At 44.0% G+C, this 20,708-nt stretch overlaps 2 protein-coding genes across 43 annotated transcripts in view; both read left to right on the top strand.

Moving 5' to 3' along the window:
• Positions 1-20,708, top strand: part of ZNF83 (zinc finger protein 83) — a 25,006-nt gene extending 4,298 nt beyond the window's left edge. The window contains exons 3-8 of one of the 41 annotated variants that reach the window (XM_077981319.1): positions 12,270-12,396; positions 13,434-13,562; positions 13,737-13,832; positions 14,469-14,539; positions 16,332-16,448; positions 18,368-20,708. In XM_077981319.1, coding sequence (XP_077837445.1) covers positions 13,516-13,562; positions 13,737-13,832; positions 14,469-14,539; positions 16,332-16,448; positions 18,368-20,067 — 2,031 coding nt within the window. In that variant the 5' untranslated portion in view covers positions 12,270-12,396; positions 13,434-13,515 and the 3' untranslated portion in view covers positions 20,068-20,708. Of the gene's footprint in view, positions 1-12,265; positions 12,420-13,430; positions 13,563-13,736; positions 15,094-15,444; positions 16,449-16,494; positions 16,507-18,024 lie in introns of those variants that run through there. The other 40 variants (XM_077981357.1, XM_077981350.1, XM_077981320.1 and 37 more) reach the window with 40 other exon arrangements.
• On the top strand, positions 619-9,848 carry FAM18B1 (Golgi apparatus membrane protein TVP23 homolog B). Of its 2 annotated transcripts, XM_077981736.1 has the most exons (2): positions 619-1,082; positions 3,947-9,848. In XM_077981736.1, exons 1-2 carry the CDS (start codon positions 627-629, stop codon positions 4,109-4,111), a joined length of 621 nt encoding a protein of 206 aa, XP_077837862.1. In that variant the 5' UTR covers positions 619-626; the 3' UTR covers positions 4,112-9,848. The 2 variants fall into 2 exon arrangements, with proteins under 2 accessions (XP_077837862.1, XP_077837863.1); XM_077981737.1 differs by having other exon boundaries at positions 619-4,079.

Genomic DNA, 20,708 nt, shown 5'->3' with positions numbered 1-20,708 from the left:
AAAAAACTAGCCGGGCGTGGTGGCGGGCGCCTGTAGTCTCAGCTACTTGGGAGGCTGAGGCGGGAGAATGGCGTGAACCCGGGAGGCGGAGCTTGCAGTGAGCCGAGATCATGCCACTGCACTCCAGCCTGGGAGACACAGCGAGACTCCATCTCAAAAAAAAAAAAAAAAAAAAAGAATATGAAATCAACCTAAATAATAACTAGAGATTTTTTTTTTTTTTGAGGCAGAATCTCTGTTGCCCAGGCTGGAGTGCAGTGGTGCGATCTTGGCTCACTGCAACTTCTGCCTCCCGGGTTCATGCCATTCTCCTGCCTCAGCCTCCCAAGTAGCTGGGACTACAGGCACTTGCCACTATGCCCGGCTAATTTTTTTTTTTTTTTCTGTATTTAGTAGAGACAGGGTTTCGCTCTATTAGCCAGGATGGTCTCGATCTCCTGACCTTGTGATCCTCCCGCCTCGGCCTCCCAAGGAGCTGGGATTACAGGCGTGAGCCACCACACCTGGCCCGCTAGAGATTCTTTAAACCATTGTTAGCACACTAAGCTCTTGGAGATTGTGGTGTTACTGTGGAGAGGCTTGTGAAACAGGTGTTTTCGGTAAAAATAGTTACAGTTGGGGCCGCCATGTTGCAGCAGGATAGTAATGATGACACTGAAGATGTTTCACTGTTTGATGCAGAAGAGGAAACGACTAATAGACCAAGAAAATCCAAAATCAGACATCCAGTAGCAGCATTTTTCCACTTGTTCTTTCGAGTCAGTGCAATGGTCGTCTGTCTGCTCTGTGAGTTGCTCAGCAGCAGCTTTATTACCTGTATGGTGACAATTATCTTGTCGTGTGACTTTTGGGCAGTGAAGAATGTCGCAGGTAGACTCATGGTTGGCCTACGTTGGTGGAATCACATTGCTGAAGATGGAAAGAGCCACTGGGTATTTGAATCTAGAAAGGAGTCCTCTCAAGAGACTAAAACTGTGTCAGAGGCTGAATCGAGAATCTTTTGGTTGGGACTTATTGCCTGTCCAGTGCTGTGGGTGATATTTGCCTTTAGTGCACTCTTCTCCTTCAGAGTAGAGTGGTTGGCGGTGGTTATCATGGGTGTGGTGCTACAAGGTGCCAACCTGTATGGTTACATCGGGTGTAAGGTGGGCAGCAGAAAGAATTTAACCAGCATGGCTACTTCACATTTTGGAAAGCAGTTCTTATGACAAAACACTGGAGATGATCAGACTTCCTGAATAGAGAAAACTTACGTGCTTTGTTACATTGGGGAACAACTAAAGAGATTCTTGACTCTGAACCTTTTAGAGCTTAGTCCATGTTGCAATGAGGAGTGTTGGCTTAGTTTTTCCACTTAAAAACTTTATTTATAAAAAGGAAAAGTAGTCTTTTTTTTTTTTTTGAGACAGAGTCTTGCTCTGTCGCCCAGGCTGGGGTGCAGTGGCCGGATCTCAGCTCACTGCAAGCTCCGCCTCCCGGGTTTAGACCATTCTCCTGCCTCAGCCTCCCGAGTAGCTGGGACTACAGGCGCCCGCCACCTCGCCCGGCTAGTTTTTTGTATTTTTTAGTAGAGACGGGGTTTCACCGTGTTAGCCAGGATGGTCTCGATCTCCTGACCTCGTGATCCGCCCATCTCGGCCTCCCAAAGTGCTGGGATTACAGGCTTGAGCCACCGCGCCCGGCCTGGAAAAGTAGTTTTCATATTAAGTTTTTATTTGCTTTCCAGCATTTGGGGCTAGAAAGTATATGCTGGCACTAGAAACATTGTCAGGATTTATTCTGTGGTGTAGGTGTGCACGTGTTCCATAGGTATGCACACAGCTGTGTAATATCAGTATATCCCAAGTTAATGAAAGTGGTCATTTACATAGGTAATGGAGACCTTTGCATTTTGATCCATAAAACATAGGAAGATGTTCTTAGTCTGTCTCAAAGTTCTATGTGTTTACATATTATTTCTGTAGACTATTTTCAGGAGCAAATTTTGCTTCCATGGTAAGAGTGAGCACTTTGGCTTATGTATGAGTTAGAAATTATTGTTAGTTTTTAATATGTACTTCATGGGGGAAATTTCTTAAACATATGCAAACAAGTGAAAACGATTAGGGCCAGTGGTATTAACTACTTTCTAAAATCTTATTTTTATTTGGAAGAAGTCATTTACTGAAGGCCCAGGTAATATAAGTGGAATCATCATCGTTTGTTTAAGGAATACCCAGAGATTGCTGCTGTTCTATTTATTTTACAGAAAGGATAGCTAGATTGAAAGCTCCTCAGTGGACCTTGAGCTAATAGATCTTTTACCACTAAAAGAGCATTATTCTCATATCATAATGAGAATAATCGTTTACATACTTGGCATAATAAATGCCTAAAAGACATTTTATTTTCTGAATCTATTTTTTTTTCTTGCTATAATGGGGATATTGTAAATTATGCATTTGTATTAATGGTATTTCCTAAAGCATTCTGTGTAACTGTAAACCAATCCAGAAACTATTGTAGGCATTTGTAAATTCTGTTATAGATATTATACACTTTGTTGAAGTCTTAATCAGCAGATTATATTGTGAATATATTTGTACATTGTTAAAATAGTTTTTAAGATTTTTTTTTAATTGAGTGTCTTATTGAAGTGATAACTTTGAAGGTGCAAAACTTTGTATAAATTCTCAACAATGGGAGAAGTACTTTTGTATCCTAGAGGATTGAGCCATATTCTCATTCCACCTGTTATTATTATTATTATTGTTGTTGTTGTTTTGAGATGGAGTCTTGCTCTGTCACCCAGGCTGGGGTGCAGTGGCATGATCTCAGCTTACTGCGACCTCCACCTTCCGAGTTCAAGTGATTCTCCTGCCTCAGCCTCCCGAGTACCTGAGATTACAGGCATGTGCCACCACGCCTGTCTAATCTTTTTGTACTTTTAGTAGACACGGGGTTTCATCATGTTGGCCAGGTTGGTCTCGAATTCCTGACCTCAGGTGATCCTTCTGCCTCAGCGTCCTATAGTGCTGGGATTACAGGCATGAGCCACGGTGCCCAGCCCCACCAATTATTAGTAAATATATACTTTTACACTTAAACATCACATGATGTATATATTTGTTATTTATTTATTTATTTTGAGAGTTTCACTTTTGTTGCCCAGTCTGGAGTGCAATGACGTGATCTTTGCTCACCGCAACCTCCACCTTTTGGATTGAAGTGATTCTCCTTCCTTAGCCTCCTGAGTAGCTGGTACTACAGGCAGGTGTCACCATGCCCGGCTAATTTTGTATTTTTAGAAGAGATGAGGTTTCTCCATGTTGGCCAGGCTGGTCTCGAATTCCCAACCTCAGGTGATCCGCCTGCCTTAGGCCTCCCAAAGTGCTGGGATTACAGGCATGAGCCACCACACCTGGCCAATGAATATATTTGTTTTGTGGAAAACTCTAAGCAAAGCTGCATCTGAGGCCATTGGCCATAAAGCATCTCCTTTCCCTGTCACATCCTCCACCCTCTTTCCAACCTCACTGGGGAGCCGCTACTGTCAATTCTGTGCCACGTGTCAGAGCAAGTCTCGTATATGTGTTTTTCTGCATCGTTATGAGACTTCAGAAAAAAATCAGTAGTAATTTTTAAAAAATTATATTCATTTAACTTTAGGTTTAGTGCTACATGTGAAGGTTTGTTACACAGTTAAACTCGTGTCATTGGGGTTTTGTTGTACAGAGTATTTCGTCACTTTGGCATTAAGCCTAGTACCCAATAGTTATTTTTTTATTTATTTTTTTGAGACTGAGTTTTGCTCTTCTTGCTCGGACCAGAGTATACTGGCATGATCTCAGTTCATTGCAACTTCCACCTCCCAAGTTCAAGGGATTCTCCTGCTTCGGCCTCCTAAGTAGCTGGGATTACAGGTGCCTGCCACCATGCCTGGCTAATTTTTGTATTTTTAGTAGAGACAGGGTTTCGCCACGTTGGCCAGGCTGGTCTTGAACTCCTGACCTCAGGTGATCCACACACCTGGGCCTCCCAAAGTGCTGGGATTACAGGCATGAGCTACCATGCCCAGCCCCAAACAGTTTTTTCTTTTGCGCCTCTCCTTCCTCCCACCCTCCACCCTTAAGCAGACTGCAGTGTCACACTTGTCCGTGTGAAGTGACCACCAAACAGGTTTTGTGTGAGCAAAAAGACTTTATTTCACCTGGGTGCAGGCAGACTGAGTCCGAAAAAGGAGTCAACAAAGGGAGATATAGGGGTGGGGCAGTTTTATGGGACTGGGGTAAGCAGTGGAAAGTTACAGTTAAAGGTGGTTACCTATTATCAGCAGAGAAGGGGGTCACAAGGTGCATGGTGGGAGATCATAAGACTCATTGTCTAGAAGAAGAATGTCTCGAGGTCGATCGATGGATCAGCTGGGGCAAGGCAGAAACAAGTCATCATGGAATGTCATAAGGTTGGTCAGTCAGTTAAGACGGGAGCTGGCTGTTTCACTTTTGTACTTTTTGGTTGCCTCAGGCCATCTGGACATATACATGCAGTCTTGGGCTCAGAGGCCTGACATTCCTCTCTTCTTATATTAATAAGAAAAATAAAACAGTGGTGAAGTGTTAGGGTGGCAAAAATTTTGGGGGGTGGTATGGAGAGATAATGGGTGATGTTTCTCAGGGTTGCTTCAAGCGGGATTAGGGGCTGCATGGGCACCTTAAGGAAAATTTTATGAGTTACAAGGAATAGACATTTAGGCTGTGGGGAGATCTTGGTGCAGAGGATGGTACTGTGGGGTTGTTAAAAGTAGCATTTGTTGTATAAAATGATTGGTGATGGTCTGAATGTGGTTTTGAATGAATTGAGAAATGAAATGGAAGACACAAGGCCTGAATAAGACAAGGAGAAAAACAGGAACCAGGGGACTAAGAATAGGGAGCAGCCAAGACACTCAGAAAGTATCCAGGTGGGTCCAGAGTAATTATTTGCCTGGTTGGCAAATTTTTGTACTCTATCCTTGAGTTTTTTTATGTTGTCATATACCAGGCCAGACTGATTTAGGTGAAAACAATACTCTTCATTTAAAAATATACGGAGTCCTCCTTTTTCAGCAGTAAGTCGAGGCCTCAGCGATTTTGGAGGACAACTGAGCCCGATCGCGGGGAGTGCCTGCACCCCCGGCAATGGGGCTCCCAGAAGCCAGGGGGGCGGGCCAGGGGTGGCTGAGAGTCGACTTGGCCTGAAGGACTGATAAGTTTGTGATATATCTGTAATGTTAGTAGAAATGTCATTTGAAAGGCTATGGAAGGTCGTGACAGAAGTTGAAACACCTGCCATTCCAGCTCCAAGGGCAATAGTGGAAGCAGAAAGTCCTAACCCTACAAGTAGAGGGATTAGAGGAATAACTCTTTTTTTGTCTGGTTGGTGTCATGAGCAGGACAGGAAGTTGTTCAGTCCCATTTGCAAATTGAATTTTGGGAATAAGAAAAATGAGTGTACCTGTATCTGTCCAATTAGCAGGTAGACACATGTAAGTGGAGGAGCCACAGGAGAAGAGGTTTTGTGCAATGCAAAATTGGAAATACAAAGTGAAAAGATGAGTACTGGCCGGGCGCGGTGGCTCAAGCCTGTAATCCCAGCACTTTGGGAGGCCGAGACGGGCGGATCACGAGGTCAGGAGATCGAGACCATCCTGGCTAACACGGTGAAACCCCGTCTCTACTAAAAAATACAGAAAACTAGCCGGGCACGGTGGCGGGCGCCTGTAGTCCCAACTACTCGGGAGGCTGAGGCAGGAGAATGGCGTGAACCCGGGAGGTGGAGCTTGCAGTGAGCTGAGATCTGGCCACTGCACTCCAGCCTGGGCGACAGCGAGACACCGTCTCAAAAAAAAAAAAAAAAAAAAAAAAAAAAAAGAAAGAAAAGATGAGTACTAAAAGAGGTGTCTTGTACCCAGACTCCTAGGGATCCAGCTAGGGCGGCAGCCATCAGAGGTGGTAATGGGGACTGATGGGGTAATTGTATAGAGGGGGAGGTTCGATTTTCATGGTGTTTGAGAAAGTGTCAAGTGTCTATGAGCAACATTTCACTGTTATTTATGGGGCTGGGTATAAGTAAACAAGAAGAGGCCCTGGGAGGAGAGTCTGAAGAGGAAGGGGAAGGTAGCCAAGGATGGAGTGAAATACAGGGTAAATGTTCTCCTAAGCAATAGTAACTGCTAATGTTTTTAAGTTTGCCAGTATTGATAGAGGGCTTATCTGTAATACAGAGCTGGAAGGCCCCAATTGTTTCAGTGATATGTGTAGTTGGGCTTTGGAGATGAAGAGTGAAGGAGCATTGAGAAGGTGAAAGGTTACCCAAGGGAATTCCAGTGGGTCTTTGCCGAGAGATGCATAATGGAGCAGCCACAAGAGTAGCAGCTTGTGTTGTGGGGAGTCCAAATATGAGGGGAGTATCTTCGCAGCAAGATACCGTCCTGCTCCTTCAACATTTATTTTCCAAAGGATATCAGGTATCCCCCTCCAAAGCTCAAATTTCTTCCCCATCCATTACCTACCTTGGCATAATTCTTCATGAAAACACTCATGCTCTCCCTGCCAACTGTGTCCGGCTGATCTCTCAAATCCCAACCCAAGCTTTGCGAAGACTCAAAGGAGGGATTACAGAGTAGAAGGTCATTAATGTTTGGAATAAGGTAGGAAGCAGAGGAGTGGAAAGAAAGTAAATGAGAAAGAGCTTGGCTGAAGTAATGAGGGCTATCCCGGAAACTTTGTGGCAGTACAGCCCAGGTAAGCTGCTGGAATTGATGGGTCTCAGGTTCAGTCCAGGAAAAAGCAATGAGGGGCCGAGATGAGGTGTGCAGGGGAATAGTGAAAAAAGCATCTTTAAGATCAAGAATATGGCCGGGCGCGGTGGCTCACACCTGTAATCCCAGCACTTTGGGAGGCCGAAATGGGCAGATCACGAGGTCAGGAGATCGAGACCATCCTGGCTAACACAGTGAAACCCCATCTCTACTAAAAACAAAAATACAAAAAATTAGCCAGGCGTGGTGGCGGGCGCCTGTAGTCACAGCTACTCATGGAGGCTGAGGCAGGAGAATGGGGGGAACCTGGGAGGCAGAGCTTGCAGTGAGCCAAGATCACGCCACTGCACTCCAGCCTGGGTGACAGAGCCAGACTCTGTCTCAAAAAAAAAAAATCAAGAATGGAATAGTGAGTGAGTTTTGGAGGGAGGTATTGAGGACAAAAGAGTGTACCGGTTGGGCACCACAGGGTGGACAGGCAAAACAATTCGGTTTAAAAGGCACATATCCTGAACCAACCTGTAAGACTTGTCCATTTTTTGGACAGGTAAAATGGGGGAATTGTAAGGAGAGTTTGTAGACTTTAGAAGCTCATGCTGTAGAAGGCGAGTGACAACAGGCTTTAATCCCCTTAAAGCCTGTTGTGGGATGGGATACTGGTGTTGAGCAGGGTAAGGGTGATTAGGTATGGGTGTGTGATTGGTTGCCAGGGAGGGAGTAGAGGTGTCCCATACCTGTGGGTTAATGTCGGGGGAGACAAGAGGAAGACGTGAAGGTAGCTTTGGGTTGGGAAGAAGGGCAGCAATGAGATGTGGCTGTAGTCTGGGAACAGTCAGGGAAGCAGGTAATTTGGTTAAAATGTCTCAGCCTAATAAGGGAACTGGGCAGGTGGGGATAACAACAAAGGAGTGCATAAAAGAATATTGTTCAAGTTGGCACCAAATTGGGAAGTTTTAAAGGGTCTAGCAGACTGGCCTTCAATACCCACAACAGTTATGGAGTCAAGGGAAACAGGCCCTTGAAAAGAAGGTAATGTGTAGTGAGTAGCCCCTGTATCAATTAAACAGGGGATGGACTTATGCTCCACTGTGACATTTACCCAAAGCTTGGCATCCCTGATGGTCCAGGGGTCTTCCGAGGTGATGGGGCAGTGTCAGTCTTCAGCTGCTAAGCTGAGCAGATCTGGGAAGGAGTCAGTCAAAGAGCACGGGGCCAGAGCTTTAGGGGCTCTAGGAGTGGCTGCTGGGTGAGCTGGGCAGTCTGATTTCCATTGGGTCCCTGAACAGATGGGACACGGCTTGCGAGGAATCCCTGGCTGCAGGCATTCCTTGGCCCAGTGGCCAGATTTCTGGCACCTGAAGCAGGATCCTGAGGGAGGTGGTCCTGTAGGAATGCCTGACCACTGCACCTTAGGCATTTTGAAGTTCTTGTGTGCTGGAGGTACAGCTTAGTTTTGTCTCACAGCAGAGGCAAGTAATTGTAACTCAGAAATGCATTGCCACTTGGCTGCCTCCTATTATTCACACCTTGAAGACGAGATTAATTCCTGTTGTGGGGTTTGAGGAATGGATTCCAATTTTTGAAGCTTTTTTCTAATGTCAGGAGCTGACTGGTTGATAAAATGCATATTGAGAATGAGATGGCCTTCTGACCCTTCAGGGTCTAGGGCTGTGAAGTGTCTCAGTGTTGCTGCCAGATGAACCATGAACTGGGCTGGGTTTTCATCTTTTCCTTGGGTGGTTTCTTTAAGTTTGTCACTTTGAAATCTGCCTTTTTAAGCACTTCAACTAGGCAGGAAATCATATAATCTCACCTACCTACACCTGGTGAGCCTGTCTGGTATTCCCACTGGGGATCTTCTTGGGCAACTATACTGATGCCTTCTTGAAGGTCTTGCTCATGATGACAGTGGGTGTCAGTGTGGGACTGGGCTAGGGTATAAACTCTATCTCGCTCATCTGGGGAAAGGGTAGAAGTTAGGATGACATTTAAGTCACTCTAGGTTAAGTTGTAGTACTCGGTTAAATACTGGATTTCCTGTATATCTTTAATGGGGTCTGATGAGAAGGGGCCTAAGCACTGATTAATTTGGGAAAGGTCTGATAGAGAAAATGGTACATACACTCTGATGATGCCCTCAGCTCCAGCCACCTCTTGAAGAGGAAATTGTTGGGCAGGTGGGGGAGTATTTGCTGCAGAACGAAATTGTAAGCTAAACTGGGTGTGGGGAGGGGAGGTGACAGCAGGGCTATAAGGTGGGAGAGCCAGAGGCTGAGGAAGAATCGGGACTTGATTCAGCCTGCTGAGGAGTGGCCTGGGAAGGGGGAGAGAGGAAAGAGGGGTCTGCAGAAAAGGAGGATTCAGAAGACTCAGCAGCACTTGGGTTTGGGACTGAAGGGACAGGCAGGAGGGAAAGAAGGATTTGGGACTAGTCACATTGGGAGCAGAGGCTAGGGAGGGAGCAAAGTGTAAAAAATGCCTGGACATAAGGCACCTCAGACCATTTGCCCATCTGATGACAAAAATTACTTAGGTCTTGTAGGATGGAGAAATAGAGTGCCATTCTCTGGCCATTTAGAGCCATTATCAAGTTTGTATTGGGGCCAAGCAGTGTTGCAGGAGAAAATAAGATGCTTAGGTTTTAGATCAGGTGGGAGTTGAAGAGGTTTCAAGTTTTTAAGAACACAGGCTTAAGGGGGAAGAAGGAGGAATGGAGGGCAGATGGTTGCCCATAGTAAAAAGATAAGTTTAGAGAAAAGAGGGGTAGAGACACAAGTGGGGGGTGGTACTTGCTGCCCAGAGGCAGTGGTACTTGCCACCAAGGTGGAGGATCAAGGCAGGTGTCCCTGTGGTGATCAAACAAATCTGAAATGTGGGTGAATAATCAGGCAGGCATCCCTGCAGTGATTAAACACCAAGGGAAGACTGTCTTCCCAAGTCCGTGACCAGCGCCGGAGTTTTGGGTTCATGGATAAAACAAGTATCCTCTGTCTCTACCAGAAAAGGAAAGGAACTGAAATTAAGGGAAGGGAGAGACTGAAAGGCAGTGCTGAAATTGAAAGAAGAAAAAGGTTGAGGGATAGTGAGAAAAGTTGGAGAAGAGAGTAAAAAGACCACTTACCCAATTTGAATCCTTGGGCTGGTTTGTCTGAGGACCCGAGGTCGTAGGTGGATCTCCTCATGGAGTGGGGGCCAGGACAGGAGGTCAGTCTCCTGAAGGAGTCCTCCTGTCCTGGGTCTCACCAAATGTCATGCACGTCCGTGTGAAGAGACCACCAAACAGGTTTTGTGTGAGCATCAAGGCTGCTTATTTTACCTGGGTGCAGGCAAGCTGAGTCCAAAAAAGGAGTCAGCAAAGGGAGATAAATGAGAGGCAGTTTTATAGACTGGGGTAAGCAGTGGAAAGTTACAGTTAAAGGTGGTTATCTATTGTCAGCAGAGGAGGGAGTCACAAGGTGTATGGTGGGGAGATCATAAGACTCATTGTCCAGAAGAAGAATGTCATGAGGTTGATCCATCAATCAGTTGGGACAGGACAGAAACAAGTCATAATGGAATGTCATAAGGTTGGTCAATCAGTTAAGACAGGAGCTGACTGTTTCACTTCCTTTGTGCTTTTTGGTTGCCTCAGGCCATCTGGATGTATACATGCAGGCTTGAGCTCAGAGGCCTGACGCCCAGTGTCTGTTGTTCTTTGTGTTTTAGTAAATATTTTACTGATATTTGATCCTGCTGGTTGTGAAAATTTACACGTTCTCATGTTAGTAAACATGGCTACCTTCCTCTTTGACACCTGCATGGAAATTGGCTGAATGACATGTGGGTCCTTTGTGACTTTTCTTTGTATAAAGAGTGTCATAGTCACTGCCTCTGTGCTCGCCTGCATTACTGCCAATATCTGAGGATTCCTCCAGGGAAGGCTGTTAAAAGAGTGATTGCTTCTGGGATGGGTAATCTGCTGCTTTCTTAGAACTGAACAGATTCCCCCCTGCCCCCAACTGCCAAAATATCCTTTTCCACCAAGATGAGATTCCTCTTCAATTAAACAAAACTTGCTACTTTATATATATATACACACACACACACGTACATATTTTGAAAATCTGGGGAAAATGACAACCCTTTGCATTCAACTTTAGTTTTTTGTGAGTCTGTGTATATTTTATTATTTTGTGGATATATATACACAAAATGTTTGTTTGTACTTTGAGTAATTTTGTTTTCATGTATTTTGAGATGGGGCCTCACTTTGTTGCCCAGGCCTTCCAAGCAGCTGGAACCATAGATGCCTGCCACCATGCCCAGCTAAATTTTTTAATTTTTTATTTATTGATTTATTTTTTGAGATGGAATTTCTGTTGAACAGGCTGGAGTGCAGTGGTGTGATCTTGGATTACTGCAACCTCTGCCTCCCAGGATCAAGCAAGTCTCCTGCCTCCTGTGTAGCTGGGATTACAGGCATGAGCCATTGAGCCCGGCTGACATTTCACTGTGAATATTGTCATCTTTGAAGGCATTACTCATGCTCTATCTCATCTAGATACTGAGTGTCACTTGGTGTGTCAATAAAAATTTCTAACATTTCTTTTTTATTTTCTTTTTGAGACGGAGTCTGTGTTGCCCAGGTTGGAGTGCAACTGTGCGATCTCCGCTCACTGCAACCTCCACCTCCCAGGTTCAAGCAATTCTCCTGCCTCAGCCCCCTGAGTAGCTGGGACTACAGGCATCTAGCTGGGACTACAGGCATCTACCACTATGTCCAACTAATGCTTGTTTTTTTTTTTTTTTTTTTTGAGACGGAGTCTCGCTCTGTCGCCCAGACTGGAGTGCAGTGGCCGGATCTCAGCTCACTGCAAGCTCCACGTCCCGGGTTCACGCCATTCTCCTGCCTCAGCCTCCCGAGTAGCTGGGACTACAGGTGCCCGCCACCTTGCCCGGCTAGTTTTTTGTAGTTTTAGTAGAGACGGGGTTTCACTGTGTTCACCAGGATGGTCTCGATCTCCTGACCTCGTGATCCACCCACCTCGGCCTCCCAAAGTGCTGGGATTACAGGCTTGAGCCACTGCGCCCGGCCTGCTTGTATTTTTAGTAGAGACAGAGTTTCACCAGATTGTCCAAGCTAGTCTCAAACTTCTGACCTTGTGATCCACCTGCCTCAGCCTCCCAAAGTGTTGGGATTACAAGTGTGAGCCACTGCACCTGACCAAAAGTTTTTAACTTTTCTATAATGGGAACCAGGCATTTATTATTTGAGCGTCTCTTGTATTCTTCACAAACATAAGAAATTTATACCGAGAGGGTATTATGACCTGTTTAAAAAGTGTAATCAAACACCACTGGGAAGACATCATGTGGTGAAAAATCCCACACTCAGATTTGTCAGAACATTCACTACAATTAAATCCTTGTTGTCACCACTCTCCTCTTCTCACTTCTGTAAAGATAAGAACTCCTCCCATAACCATTTGGTTAAAATGTGTTTTCATTTCAGGGTCTACTGACATTCAGGGATGTGGCCATAGAATTCTCTCAGGAGGAGTGGAAATGCCTGGACCCTGCTCAGAGGACTCTATACAGAAACGTGATGCTGGAGAATTATAGGAACCTGGTCTCCCTGGGTAAGGATAACTGCCCTCCAGAGGTGGGGGTGTGCCCTTGCATATCTTTGTATTTTCTCCAGTTGTCTCCTGGGAGCCCCATCCTTGCTTGACTAAAATGGAAGCTGTATTGATTTCAAAATGAAAAGCGTCATGATGTAGCATCTGGACTTTAACTGTGCCCTTTGTTTAGATGTTCTGCTTTCTTCATGATAGTTCAGTGGGGTTTCCAGAAGTAAAGTAGGCTTAAAACCTTATGGCTGGCAAGGCATGGTGACTCATGCCTGTAATCCGAGCACTTTGGGAGGCCAATGCTTGTGGATCACTTCAGGTTAGGAGTTCGATACCAGTCTCACCAACATGGTGAAATGTTGTGTGGTGGCACACGCCTGTAATCCCAGCTACTAGAAAGGCTGAGGTAAGATTATCACTTGAACCTGGGAGGCAATGGTTGCAGTGAGCTGAGAACACGCCTCTGCACTCCAACCCTGGCAACAGAGCAAGACTCTGTCTCAAAAAACAAAAACAAAACCTTATGGCAGACTTTAAAGATATCCAGATTTCTGTTTGCTACTCCTGTGCTTTCAATTCAGTAGTTCTTGGAAGAGAGCTTGATGTCCACATATTACAATGCTCTTTAAGGATTCAGAATAAGGCAGGCAATGGAGGAATTTGAAATATTTTCCTAGGTTCATCTGTAATATCTTCTTCCCTACAGAAACGTAGGGCTGGGGCTCTAGAAAAGCTCCAACATGTCATATTTCCTACTTTTTATAAGCAGGAGTCTCTTTCTGACCTGTTGGAGCAAGGCAAAGAGCCCTGGACTGTGTAACGTAAAGTGAAAATAGCAAAAAAATTCAGATGGGTGGGGATTATTTATTTATTATTATTTTTTTGAACCAGAGTCTCACTCTGTCGCCCAGGCTGGAGTGCAGTGACACGATCTCAGTTCACTGCAACCTCCACCTCTTGGGTTCAAGCAATTTTCCCAGCCTCCTGAGTAGTTGGGACTGCAGGCACATGCCACCACGCCCAGCTAATTCTTGTATTTTTAGTAGAGACGGGATTTCACCAGTTTGGCCAAGATGGTCTCCTTGTGATCCACCTGCCTCGGCCTCCCAAAGTACTGGGGTTACAGGCATGAGCCACCGTGTCCGGCTGGGAATGTTTTACAGATGTAAACACAGGTAAGAGGTCAAATGGGCAGAGTGGAAGCTCCATCTTCAAATAGTGTGTGGGGAGACTCTTTGCAAGTGAGAGAATTCTGTGGGAAAAGCATCATTTAAATCCTGAGATCTCTGGACATATTTCTTTGCTCCACTTATCCCTCTGCTCGCTCTTTTTCTCTTTTCTTTTTACAGATATGCACCACCACCACACCTGGCTAATTTTTGTATTTTTAATAGCAACGAGGTTTTGCCATGTTGGCCAGATTGGTCTCGAACTACCAACCTCAGGTGATTTACCCGCCTCAGCCTCCCAAAGTGCTGGGATTACAGGGGTGAGCCACCACCACGCCTGTGCCCTGTGCTCTTGAGACGTGTATTAGTTTGACCTTTTGCCCTCTAGTGATGCCGCAGCTCAGAGACCAAGGCAGAGTCTTTATCCTGATGAGCAGCACCCTGTCATCTGGCTTCCGTCACCTCTTTGGTTTCTTGACTCTGCAGCACAGGGCGGGCTGTGCCAAAGTGGTTTCTTTCCCCTGTGGTCTCTCCTTCTGTACTTGATTCCATCTGATGCTCCGTTCTCTGTCCCTATAGATCAGAACTGCCCCGTCCCTCTAGATATACCTGCCCCTTGACCTATTCAGGTTCCATCCCATTTCCTGTACTTGGAACACCTAATTAGGAGATGGAAAAATCTGGGCTGCTCCTCCTTTGCATCTGGGGTGCGGGATACTGCACAGAGCCCTCTGTACTTGTTCAAATAGTCTGGTTGTCTATTTGAAATAGGAAAAATGGCCACATGCAGTGGCTGCCTGTAATCCCATCACTTTGAGAGGCTGAGGCAAGCGGAACACTTGAGGTCGGGGGTTTGAGACCAGCCTGGCCGACATGATAAAACCCTGTTTTTACTAAATATACAAAAAGTAGTCGGGCGTGGTGGCGGGTGCCTGTAGTCAGGAGACTGAGGCAAGAGAATCTCTTCAACATGGGAGAAAGAGGTGAGCTGAAATCATGCTGAATCTATACGTTGGATTTGTTGAATATGTGCCTATAAATAGAATTCATAGGTCATTCAGTTTGACAAATTTCATAGGATACATTATAAGAGATGTAAACCTGCCTCCTTCCCACATTATCATACTGACTTTTAAAAATCTCTTCCATTTTTGCTGCACAATTGCAATTTTTCCCAGAGTTGAAGATAGGGTAATTTTTTTTTTTTTTTTTTTTTTTTTTTGAGACCGAGTCTTGCTCTGTCATCAGACTGGAGAGCAATGGCACGATCTTGGCTCACTGCAACCTCTGCCTCCCAGGTTCAATTGATTCTCCTACCTCAGTCTCCCGAGTAGTTGTGACTACAAGCACGCACCACCATGCCCGGCTAATTTTTTCATTTTTAGTGGAGACAGGGTTTCATCATGTTGGCCAGTATATTCTTGATCTCTTGACTTCGCGATCTGCCTGCCTCTGCCTCCCAAAGTGCTGGGATTACAGGTGTGAGCCACCATGCCCAGGCAAGGATGCAATATTATTAATGCTCTTTATTAAATCAGTTCTTTTTGGCCGGGCGCGGTGGCTCAAGCCTGTAATCCCAGCACTTTGGGAGGCCGAGATGGGCGGATCACGAGGTCAGGAGTTCGAGACCATCCTGGCTAACACGGTGAAATCCTGTCTCTACTAAAAAATACAAAAAACTAGCCGGGCGAGGTGGCGGGCGCCTGTAGTCCCGGCTACTCGGGAGGCTGAGGCAGGAGAATGGCGTAAAAAAAAACCCGGGAGGCAGAGCTTGCAGTGAGCTGAGATCCGGCCACTGCACTCCAGCCTGGGCAACACAGCGAGACTCCGTCTCAAAAAAAAAAAAAATAAATAAAATAAAATAAAATAAAATAAATAAATAAATCAGTTCTTTTCTACTAAGGTCAGAATTTTAACTGATGAACTATAATTATATATTTTTTCACACGGAGTCTTGCTCTGTTGCTCAGGCTGGAGTACAGTGGCATGATCTCTGCTCACTGCTATCTCCTCTTCCTAGATTTAAGTCATTCGACTGCCTCAGCCTTTCCAATAGCTGGGATTACAGGCGCCAAACTCCATGTCCAGCTAATTTTTGTATTTTTAGTAGACAGGGTTTCATCGTGTTGACCAAGCTGGGTTTGTACTCCTGACTTCAGGTGATCCACCTGCCTGAGCCTCCCAAAGTGTTGAGATTACAGGCGTGAGCCACTTCTCCCGGCCTACTGTCACTTATGAACGTATTAATCTTTGTATTTCTGACCACCTCAATATCCACAGTACTCTCTCAGACCCCACACTACTCTCATTATGTAAGGAAAGACACATGCTTATCCATTGGACAGCCTTCTCAGGACACAGCCTAAACCAATGTCTGCTCTGTATGATGGTTGACATGCCACTGTCTAAATTTTACTTTAAGTTCTGGGGTACATGTGCAGAATGTGCAGGTTTGTTATGTAGGTATACATGTGCCATGGTGATTTGTTGCACCCATCAACCCGTCATCTAGGTTTGAAGCCCTGCATGCATTAGGTGTTTTTCCCAATGTTCTCCCTCCTCTTGCCCCCCACCCCGATAGGCCCTGCTGTATGTTGTTTCTGTCCCTGTGTCCATGTGTTCTAATTGTTCAACTCCCACTTATGAGTCAGAACATGCAGTGTTTGGTTTTCTGTTCCTGTGTTAGTTTGCTGAGCATGATGGCTTTCAGCTTCATCCATGTCCCTACAAAGGACATGATCTCATTCTTTTGTTTCTTTTCTTTTCGAAATGGAGTTTCGCTCTTGTTGCCCAGGCTGGAGTGCAATGGCATGATCTCGGCTCACCACAACCTCCACCTCCCGGGTTCAAGCGATTCTCCCGCCTCAGCCTCCAAAGTAGCTGGAATTACAGGTATGCACCACCTTGTCTGGCTAATTTTGTATTTTTAGTAGAGAAGGGGTTTCACCATGTTGGTCAGGCTGGTCTCCAACTCCTGACCTCAGGTGATCTGCCCACCTTAGCCTTCCAAAGTGCTGGGATTACAGGTGTGAGCCACTGTGTCCTGCCAGTCTCATTCTTTTTTATGACTGCATAGCATTCCATGGAATATATGTGCCACATTTTCTTTAACCAGTCTATCCTTGATGGGCATTTGGGTTGGTTCTAAGTCTTTGTTATTGTAACTATTGCTGCAAGAAATATACATGTGTGTGTGTCTTTATAGTAAAATGATTTATAATCCTTTGGATATATACCCAGTAATGGGATTGCCAGGTCAATACTACATCCACTTTTAAGAACATGTCTGGGTCTGCAGCCCAAGATCAAATACCACTGACCTCACTTATTTTCAGTGTAAATTGGTGGACCTACTCTATTTATTTGAAAAGCAATAATTTACTCCAAATTTCTTTTGGCAAGTTAGTGTTTGTTGGTAGATGGTTGGGAATACTGCAGAGTTTTTGTGAAGTTGGAAAAGTTACTTTAGTTAAGAAAAAAGATTTATCAGTCTCTGTCAGATTTATTAGATGGAGCTTTTCATGTCTTAACCACCTCAAACTACCGTAAGAAATACTGTAGACTGAGATGCTTAACACCTTAAACTGCAGGAAATAATTTCTCATAAATCTGTAAACAGTGAAGTCCAAGATGCATAAAAACACTTCCCGGGTGGTGCCTTCTTTCTATTTTACCCTAGTCTGCTTTTTTTTTTTTTAATGGAGTTTTGCTAATTTTTGTATTTTTAGTAGAGATGGGGTTTAATAATGTTGGACAGGCTGGTCTCAAACTCCTGACCTCAGATGATTCACCCACCCTGGGCTCACAAATTGCTGAGATTACAGGCCTGAGCCACCGCACCTTGCCCCAGCCAGCTTCTTGCTGTGTCTCATATGTCAGAGTGAAAGGAAGCAAGCACTCTAGTGGTTTTCCTTATACAGGCACTAATCCTGTTCATTAGAGCTTCCTCCTCATGGCCTAATTGTTGCCCAATGTCCCCACTTCCAATAACATCATATTGGGGAATAGGATCTTAGTAGACTAATTTTGGTCAGTGCAAACATTTAGACCATGGGTGCCTTCGTTGTGTTGTATACCTTTTATTTTTCAGTTTGCTCCAAAGAATGTTTTCTCTGACCTTAGTCAATAAATTTCCCAATTCCAAAATTCTTTTCAATTACTAGATAGCCATGTTTCCCTTCTATTGTATGCCCAGGCTTCATGTTGGAAAAATTCTCCTTTTTGGGGAGCTAACCTAACTAATTTTTGCAATGTAAGTGGTTGGTCGTAGCTTTCTTTATACTACTGTTCTGCAGTTAGTTTGAATTATGTGCAGTCACCCTTTCTCTACTAGAAAATATCTGTTCCTGGCCAGGTGCGGTGGCTTACATCTGTAATCCCAGCACTTTGGGAAGCCAAGGTGGGCGGATCATGAGGTCAGGAGATCGAGACCATCCTGGCTAACATGGTGAAACCCCGTCTCTACTAGAAATATAAAAAATTAGCCGGGCGTAGTGGTGGGCGCCTGTAGTCCCAGCTACTTGGGAGGCTGAGGCAGGAGAATGGCGTGAACCCGGGAGGCGGACCTTGCAGTGAGCCGAGATTGCGCCACTGCACTCCAGCCTGGGCGACAGAGCAAGACTCCATCTTAAAAAGAAAAAGAAAAGAAAATATCTGTTCCTTTTGTTCTCCAAAAAATTAAAAATCATGATTGGGAGTTTTATAATTTCCTTTAACATAAGTATTACTCTTAGTGTAATATTACATATTTCAATAGGAGATATTTATTATCTGTAATTAATTGGAAACTGTGGGTTCCTTATGTCTTATAGGTATTTTTTCTAAATATGAGATCAAGGAATTACCAACAAAAAAGGAGAGTAATACAGGAGAAATATTCCAGACAGTAATGTTGGAAAGACATGAAAGCCACGACATAGAAGATTTTTGCTTCAGTGAAACCCAGAAAAATGTACATGACTCTCAATGTCGGTGGAGACATGATGAAAGACATTACAAACGAGTGTGTGTGACCTATAAGGAAAGTCTCATTGGTAGAAGAGACATGCATGGTAGAAAGGATGATGTACAAAACAAGCCTATTAAAAGTCAACTTGGATTAAACTTACAGTCACACCTACCAGAACTGCAGCTATTTCAAGCTGAAAGGAAAATATATAAATATGATCACATGGAAAAATCTGTCAACAGTAGTTCCTTAGTTTCCCCACCCCAAGGTATTTCTTCTACTGTCAAAACCCACGTTTCTCATACACATGCATATAATTTTGTGGATTCATTATTCACACAAAAAGAGAAAGCAAACATTGGGACAGAACACTACAAATGTAATGAGTGTGGCAAGTCCTTTCACCAAGGCTTACATTTTACTATACATCAAATAATCCATGCTGAGGAGAAGCAGCTTAAATGTGATATATGTGGCAAGAGCTTCAATAAAAAATCAAACCTTGCAAGTCATCGAAGAATTCATACTGGAGAGAAGCCATATAAATGTAACGAATGTGGCAAGGTCTTCAATAATATTTCACACCTTGCACAGCATCGCAGGATTCATACTGGAGAGAAACCATATAAATGTAATGAATGTGGCAAGGTCTTTAATCAAATTTCACACCTTGCACAACATCAAAGAATTCATACTGGAGAGAAACCTTATAAATGTAATGAATGTGGAAAGGTATTCCATCAAATTTCACACCTTGCACAACATCGGACAATTCATACTGGAGAAAAACCTTACAAATGTAACAAATGTGGCAAGGTGTTCAGTCGCAATTCCTACCTTATACAACATCTGATCATTCATACTGGAGAGAAACCCTACAAATGTAATGAATGTGGAAAGGTCTTCAATCATATTTCACACCTTGCACAACATCGGAGAATTCACACTGGAGAGAAACCCTACAAATGTAACGAATGTGGCAAAGTCTTCAGTCACAAGTCATCCCTAGCAAATCACTGGAGGATCCATACTGGAGAGAAACCTTACAAATGTAATGAATGTGGCAAGGTCTTCAGTCGCAATTCATACCTTGCCCAACATCTGCTAATTCATACTGGTGAGAAACCTTTTAAGTGTGATGAATGTAACAAAGCATTCAGTCAAAATTCACATCTTGTACAACATCGCAGAATTCATACTGGAGAGAAACCTTACAAATGTAATGAATGTGGCAAAGTCTTCAGTCAAAATTCATACCTTGCATATCATCGGAGAATTCATACTGGAGAAAAGCCTTATAAATGTAATGAATGTGGGAAAGTCTTCAGTCTGAACTCATCCCTAGCACATCATCGGAAAATTCACACTGGAGAGAAACCTTACAAATGTAATGAATGTGGCAAAGCTTTCAGTGTACGTTCAAGCCTTACTAATCATCATGTGACCCATACTGGAGAGAAACCTTTCAAATGTAATGAATGTGGCAAACTCTTCCGCGACAGTTCATATCTTATTGGTCATCAGAGATTTCATGCCGGAGAGAAATCTAACAAATGTAATTAATGTGGCAGAGGGTTCAGTCAGCATTAAAGCCTTGCAACACATACAATAATTTATACTGGAGAAAAACTTTGCAAGTATAATGAATGTAGCAGAGCCTTTAGTTTTGTTCAAGGCTTAATAACCATTAGCTAGTCCATAGGGGAGAGAAACTTTACTAATGTATTGAATGTGGCAAGGCCTTAAGGTAAAAGTCTGAGATCAGGATTTTTCAAAGAATTCTTGCTGGTGAGAAACCTAACAAATGTAATGAAAGTGGCAAGGTCTTCTGGCACAACTCTCACATTGTACAATATTGCAAAATTTCATACTTGAGAAACAAAAACACTGAGTGGGAAACCATTATGACTTCAAACATTCATCAACATCAGAGAATCCATACTAAAGAGCCTTTATATAATTATATGTGATAGAGATTTTCTGCAGGCCATAGTCTTACTAGGCATCAAAAACTTTTTTGATGAAACCATACAAAGGGAATGTGCACGCTTAGGCTTTTACCCAAGCATTAAAACTGGAACATCACAGGGTTTATACTGGAGAGTAACTACACAAAGATAATGAATGTAATAAGCCTTTCAGTGTAATATTCATTATTTTGTCATGAGAGATCTATTCAATAAAAACCAAGTAAATGTAGTAAA

Source organism: Macaca mulatta, chromosome 19 (genome assembly GCF_049350105.2).
Source record: "Macaca mulatta isolate MMU2019108-1 chromosome 19, T2T-MMU8v2.0, whole genome shotgun sequence".
Classification (NCBI taxonomy): Eukaryota; Metazoa; Chordata; class Mammalia; order Primates; family Cercopithecidae; genus Macaca; species Macaca mulatta.
The sequence above is the reverse complement of the archived record's forward strand: the minus strand, read 5'-3'. Positions and strand labels throughout refer to the sequence as shown.

Bases quoted from the DNA above. Each gene is read 5' to 3' on its own strand.
- FAM18B1 (XM_077981736.1), top strand. From the start codon at position 627: ATGTTGCAGCAGGATAGTAATGATGACACTGAAGATGTTTCACTGTTT. The intron at 1,083-3,946 runs GCGGTGGTTATC...TTTTTAGTAGAG, and splicing joins CCTTCAGAGTAGAGTGGTTG to ACAGGGTTTCGCCACGTTGG.